This window comes from Myotis brandtii, unplaced genomic scaffold (assembly GCF_000412655.1).
Source record: "Myotis brandtii unplaced genomic scaffold, ASM41265v1 scaffold2561, whole genome shotgun sequence".
NCBI classification, from domain to species: Eukaryota; Metazoa; Chordata; class Mammalia; order Chiroptera; family Vespertilionidae; genus Myotis; species Myotis brandtii.
In genome coordinates this window covers 165,719-172,286 of record NW_005359721.1, presented here as the reverse complement: position 1 = coordinate 172,286, position 6,568 = coordinate 165,719, and the positions used below count along the sequence as shown (strand labels likewise).

General features: G+C 51.9%; 1 protein-coding gene across 2 annotated transcripts in view; it reads left to right on the top strand.

The window, feature by feature from the left end:
- The window catches only part of TAP1 (transporter 1, ATP-binding cassette, sub-family B (MDR/TAP)), a 6,991-nt gene extending 566 nt beyond the window's left edge, over positions 1 to 6,425 (top strand). Inside the window, exons 2-11 of one of the 2 annotated variants that reach the window (XM_005867953.2) lie at positions 183 to 297; positions 410 to 540; positions 1,459 to 1,664; positions 2,093 to 2,290; positions 3,096 to 3,224; positions 3,373 to 3,561; positions 4,116 to 4,289; positions 4,536 to 4,698; positions 5,009 to 5,145; positions 5,824 to 6,425. In XM_005867953.2, coding sequence (XP_005868015.2) covers positions 188 to 297; positions 410 to 540; positions 1,459 to 1,664; positions 2,093 to 2,290; positions 3,096 to 3,224; positions 3,373 to 3,561; positions 4,116 to 4,289; positions 4,536 to 4,698; positions 5,009 to 5,145; positions 5,824 to 6,036 — 1,650 coding nt within the window. In that variant the 5' untranslated portion in view covers positions 183 to 187 and the 3' untranslated portion in view covers positions 6,037 to 6,425. The remainder of the gene's footprint in view (positions 1 to 182; positions 298 to 409; positions 541 to 1,458; positions 1,665 to 2,092; positions 2,291 to 3,095; positions 3,225 to 3,372; positions 3,562 to 4,115; positions 4,290 to 4,535; positions 4,699 to 5,008; positions 5,146 to 5,823) is intronic. The other variant, XM_014541024.1, reaches the window with a different exon arrangement.
- Positions 6,426 to 6,568: the final 143 nt, after the last annotated feature.

Sequence of the window (6,568 nt, the reverse complement as noted above, 5' to 3'; positions counted from 1 at the left end):
GCCCGAGACATCTTACTCCATCACCTCTAGGCTGCCTCCCAATTCAACTTCCAAGAGCCGGTGGGGCCGCAGGGCTGAGTTCCAGGGCAGTTCTGCGCGGCCCTGCAGGGTGTTGGAGGGGCGGAGCGGGCTGCCCGGCTTAGACTAGATACTTGTGACTGACGCCTCTCGCTTTTCCCCAGGTGAGATGGCCATTCCATTCTTCACCGGCCGCCTCACCGACTGGATCCTACAAGACGGAACGGCCACTGCCTTCACTCGGAACATCGCGCTCATGTCCATCCTCACCATAGCCAGGTCTGGGGGGGGGGCACCCTGAAAAGGAGGGATTGGCAGTTGGGGCTGCCTCTGAAGTGCACTTCTTCAGGGACCTCCTCTCTGCCCCCTGAGCACACCCTCCTCTCTCTAGTGCAATGCTGGAGTTCATGGGCGACGGCATCTACAACAGCACCATGGGCCGCGTGCACAGCCGCCTGCAGGGCCAGGTGCTCCGGGCTGTCCTGCGCCAGGAAACAGAGTTTTTCCAACAGAACCAAACAGGTTTCTCATGAAACTCCTTCATTATACATCCACCTGCTAGAGTATCCCCCACGCCCCCTTTACTTATAACCTTGGTCCCCTCTCACACAGACATGGGCATTTCGTATTCTTGGTGTACCCCCAGAGCTAAACATTGCACTCGTTACCTTCAGAAAAACCTAGTTTTCCACCCCAGGTTTTAACATAAATTTATCCCTACCTGTGTATTTAGAGAGAATTGCAAACCTGGAAATTGTGAGATCACAGAGTCCAAGTGTCTCATTCTATAGAGAAGGAAAGTGAGGCCTAGGCCCTACATGCTGACACACGCGTGGTCACATATAGATAGTGATGAACGTGGGGACAGACCCATCTCCTGATTTCCAATCCAGTGCTTGGTAGAAACCTAATGGGGTGCAGGAACCAGAATCCTTAGCATGAAGGAGAAATGAAGTCTCTTTCCTGCTAGTAACAACAGGAGGCTCAATACGGAGCAAGGAAGAGTGAACCAGGGGCCCATGTGGTCTTACTCAGTTCACATGCTAGAAGCCATCGACATCACAGTCTCCTGGACCGCTTTCAGCAGGACCCTGCCTTTTTCTCCAGCTCTGTTACACGCCCAGCATAGGCTGTTCCTGCCCATGTGTGCGGCATGGGGTATACAAGAACTTTAAGGAACAGAAATCTGCCAGAGAAGTGCCAGTTTACATGGGTGTCAATTTCTTTGTAATTAAAATGAAGGCTTTTGGCCAGACTTTGCTGCTCTAACACCTTCTCCCTGCATTGAGATCCCAGAACTTCCCTATATCCCTCCCCTCATTTCCCCAGCATCCTTAGAACACCACGTTGACACCCCTCCCTCTGGCACCCAGGCCACTGCTAGTCCCTCCCATCCCTCTGAGACCCTCACTCCACTTTCTCTTCCCCAACCTCCGGCAGGTGCCATCACATCCCGGGTAACAGAGGACACGGCCACCCTGAGTGAGTCTGTGAGTGAGCAGCTGAGCCTGTTGCTGTGGTACCTGGTGCGGGGGCTGTGTCTCTTGGGGCTCATGCTCTGGGGGTCACCGTCCCTCACCCTGGTCACCCTGGTCGCCCTGCCTCTGCTTTTCCTTCTGCCTAAGAAGCTGGGAAAATGGCGCCAGGTATGTCCAGGGAGTTGCCTCAACCTACACAGATGCTCATCTCCTACCTTGGTGGACTCAGTTTCTCTCGGCTTTCTTCCTGGTACCTCCATGGTTCTCCATCTTCATGGACTCCCTGTCCCTGTAGTCCGTGTTCCCAGACTCAGTGGGAGTGCTGATCTTCACATTCTCGGTATCTTCTCTTCTGACTCCTGCCCACAATCTGTCTTTAAGGTTATGATCACCAATCTCGAGACTAGGATCCCCTACCACCCTCCCAAGTCATTTTCTTCTCTGGATCTCTTTCCAGAGGGTAGAGCTGTGTCCCTTTCTCTTCTCCCCTGTCCCTCTGCCTCTTCTCACCTTTAATCTCCAACCAGGTTACTTAGGTACAAGTATTCCTATGGTTTGCCAACCCTGTGTGACATCTCTTGTCTATGTCTCCACAGGTGCTGGCAGCAAAGGTGCAGGAATCTCTGGCAAAGTCCAGCCAGGTGGCCATTGAGGTTTTGTCTGCCATGCCTACAGTCCGGAGCTTTGCCAATGAGGAGGGTGAAGCCCAGAAGTTCAGGCAGAAACAGCAGGAAATGAATATACTCAACCAGAAGGAGGCCGTGGCCTATGCAGTCGACCTCTGGACTTCCAGTGTGAGCACCTGGAGATGAATGCCCATTCCCTTGTCCCTGAGGTGCCTTGGCTCCATCCTCTTCCCCTTGACTCTGTTCCACACTCCTCCTCCACTGGACAATGCGTGGTTCAGTGTTCTCATCCTCCCAATCTGAGGCTCAGTCACCCTATTCAGAGCTCCCTCTTTTTAGGCTAGATGGCTTCCTTTCACTGCGGTACACAAAACCTACCTAATCCTCCTTTTAGGAAGATGCCATGTCTTCCAGTCCCAGGACCTTCCTTCACTTCTCAGGGCATGTGTAGTGAGCCCGCCTCATGCTGGGACTGTGTGGGTGTGCTAGTGAGAGCCATGAGAGTGCAGAAACCAAGTATAGGGGGCAGGGCATCTATGATGTACTTGAAAGAGAACTTGACCAGCAATCACAAGTTCCTGGCTTGGTGATGCCATTTACTAGCTCTGTGACCATGGCCTAGTAACACACCTTCTCTGACATGGTTTCCTCATTTTGAAAAATGGGAGTGATATAACCTTGTTTGTAGGGCTGTTGATATGAATGTTAGATTACTTTACATTCATGAAAGCCTTTTATGAAGAGCAAAATGCTCCCCAACAAGGTGATAATGGTGATGTGATGTGATGACCTCCGTCCGCATGTGTCATTGAGTAAGACTCCATGGGTCTCGTGGTTCATTCTTTCTACTTATTGAGCCTCCTGCTGTTACAGGGGGAAGGGGACTTTATATCTCCTCAATGCTAAGGATTCTGGTTCTCTGCACCCTGTTAGATTTCTACCACGATTCCTTTTCTCTGTGGTCTCTCCACAGATCTCAGGGATGCTGCTGAAGGTGGGAATCCTATACACCGGCGGGAAGCTGGTGACAAGTGGGGCTGTGAGCAGTGGGAACCTTGTTATGTTTGTTCTCTACCAGATCCAGTTCACCACAGCTGTTCAGGTGAGTTCCTGCCAGTTTCACTCCCCCTTCCCCCATCCTGTCACCATCCCTGTCATTTTCCTTCCATTCTTTACCTTTCTCACATCACATGACCTGGCAAGCAGATTAGGTGCCCCTCCCTGACTCACTATCCCTACCTCCCTTCCAGGTACTGCTCTCCACCTACCCCAGGGTGCAGAAAGCTGTGGGCTCCTCAGAGAAAATATTTGAGTACCTGGATCGGATCCCTTGCTGCCCAGCCAGTGGTGTGTTGACTCCTTCTGACTTGGAGGGCCTTGTTCAGTTCCAAGATGTCTCCTTCGCCTACCCCAACCGTCCAGATGCCCCAGTGCTGCAGGTGCACCTCCCAGCCCACCACTTGCTCCCCACTCTTCCACCCTAACTTTCTCCCTCATTCAGCCTGCTTAACCCCAGGCACAGGCAGATCCTCCCTGACCCCCAAAAGGCAAGATGCGCATCATCTGCCCCGAACTGAAGAACCAGTTTGGGTTTCCAAGGAGAGTGGGCCAGGGGCTCTCAGGGAGGAAGCACTCACATCCAAAGGAACTGCTAAAGGAGGATCTGTGCCCCCAGCCTCCCATCTTTCCTCTTTTCCCCTTTGTGATTTTGAATGTGATTTTCTTTTTTGTTTTCTCCTGGCGTGTGATATCAAGTGTGTGGCATAGTGGTGCTGAGTCTTTGTCCTGTCTTTGCCTCATCTTCCAGCTCTCCTCCTCTGGGAGTTATATCCCTAGGGACAGAAGTCTGTGCAGTGGGAGGGTAGGGTGACTATATTTCCCCGTTTTCCTAATTTCTTCCCTGAAATAAGACTTGACAGTAACAAGACAGCGACAGTCTCAAGGTTAGGGCCCCGGCGGCCTCTTATTGTGTGATTGATTCTCTGGCCTCCAGGGGCTGACGTTCACCCTGCGCCCGGGTGAGGTGACGGCACTGGTGGGGCCCAACGGCTCTGGGAAGAGCACTGTGGCGGCCCTGCTGCAGAACCTGTACCAGCCCACGGCAGGGACGCTGCTGCTGGACGGGGAGCCCCTCCCCCAGTATGAACACTGCTACCTGCACAGACAGGTGAGCAAGAAGGTGGTCTGGGGAGGTGGGGAGCACCAGGTAAGAATATTCTCACTGAGTGTCACTGAGCTCTCAGAAAGAAGGGTCAGGGGATGATGGGAGACCCTGTGTGGAGATGGGGGCGTGGTCAGGAGAGAGGGCGTGTAATTTTACAGTATGATATCAGTGCAGAATTTGAGTCTTTAATATCTATAGGATGATTCCACTATTCCTTGTTCCATGATTCTTTCCTGTATTTTGTCCCAGGTGGCCGCAGTGGGACAAGAGCCACAGTTATTTGGAAGAAGTTTCCGAGAAAATATTGCCTATGGCCTGACCCAGAAGCCAACCCTGGAGGAGGTCACAGCTGCGGCAGTGGCGTCCGGAGCCCACAGCTTCATCTCTGAACTCCCTCAGGGCTATGACACAGGTGTTGTATCCACGCGTGTCACCCCAGAAACCCCGATAGCCTTGCCTTTATTTATTAGTTCTTCCTGCCCCATTGATAGCAGTTTGAGGTTTTAAGGTCTGGTTCCTATGGCTTCTTCATCCTCACATCCTCAGAGCTCCTTCACCTTCCCAGAACCTTCCCTGTCCAGCTGTGCCCATTATTCCTTGCTCCCTGACTCTGTCGTATTTTGTCCTGGGCGGCTGTAGTCCTTGGTGTGTGTGTGTGCATGTGTGTGCACATGGGTCCACATGTGGTTATCCAGCTGTCATCTTGGCTCCTGTCTCTGCAGAGGTAGGCGAGGCTGGGGGCCAGCTATCAGGGGGTCAGAGGCAGGCAGTGGCCTTGGCTCGAGCACTGATCCGGAAACCACGTGTACTCATCCTGGACGATGCTACCAGCGCCCTGGATGCAAACAGCCAATTACGGGTGAGACTGCCATCTTAATGCCTGTATCCCACCGATCTCCCTTCCTTCACTCCTCCTATGTTGCTTATACTAACATCATAATTATCCAAACCAGTCCTTGCAATTCTCAGCTCCTACTAGCTTCTCCCTAAGATGCCCAGAACCAGTTACATCCTCTGAAGCCAGACATAAGGAAAAGACTACCCTAATATCAATATCAATGTTAATTGAGTTTATATTATTGCCAGGCCTGTTGCTAGACCCTTTGCATGCACTGTCTTACTCCTTTATTCACTGTGAATGCTAGTGAGCTGGCCGTTGTTAGCCTCTCTGCAGGTGATGAAATGGAGGCTCAGAGGTTGAATAGCCTGCTCAGTGTCATTCATCTGTTGAGCAGCAGAGACTGGACCCAAATTCAAGTCAATCTGACTTGAATTCTCCTGTATTTACCATGAAGTTGTACTTCTTTAAAACAGAATATAAAAATCCCCAGTCCAGAGGGAGAGAGACTATTGAATACCCTTGGCTCTTTTCTTACTGGCTTCACCATAGGACTCTGGCTTTTATTCCACTGTGGCTCCTGAACAGATCAAAGGTTTTAGAGAGAAGCACGCAGGTGGCCGCGGTGCTGGCGAGGTCTGTGGGCTCTGGGAACACCAGGCCTCCCTGAGCCCTGACAGAGTCCCTGTGGTTCCCCAGGTGGAGCAGCTCCTGTATGAGAGCCCCAAGCGATGCTCCCGCTCTGTGCTTCTCATCACCCAGCGTCTCAGCTCCGTGGAGCAGGCTGACCACATCCTCTTTCTGGAAGGAGGCACCATCTGCGAGGCGGGAACCCACCAGCAGCTCATGGAGAAGAGGGGGCGCTACTGGGCCATGGTGCAGGCCCCCGGCGGGTCAGGTGATCCGGAATGAAAGACTTCTCATGGCCCTCCCCCTTTCCTGCTGGCCATGGGGGAGAATTTGGGAGCAAAGACCTTACAGAGCTGCAGAGTAGACAGGAGCGACTCCCTAAAATATAACCCCTAGTGATACTTGAAATTCTGCCATGCGTGATAGCCTCTCTCCAAGCTCCTCTTGAGAAATGCAGATTTCCTGGAAGAAAACCTGGTTTATAACTGTGCTGTAACTGGGTTTACAGCCGGGGTCTGTGTGGCACACACTGAAAATGAGGAGAAATATTTAGAATCTACATAAAGGAAAGATCAGCTACTTTCCAACACGAGCAAAAGCATATATACGTGACCTATAAATACCCTGTGGATTGCTTGATATTTATAATAAAATCGGTGTTTTGTACTGCGTTTCCTCGCGTTTTCTCGCATCAAATGGCTCTCCGACTGTTGCAGCGCGCTTTTCCGGAGCCGGGTGACTTCTCTCCTACAGCATCCCCGTGTTTCACAGCCACAGCGAGCATTCTCTCTCCTAAGTGTTCTCTCTCTGCTTG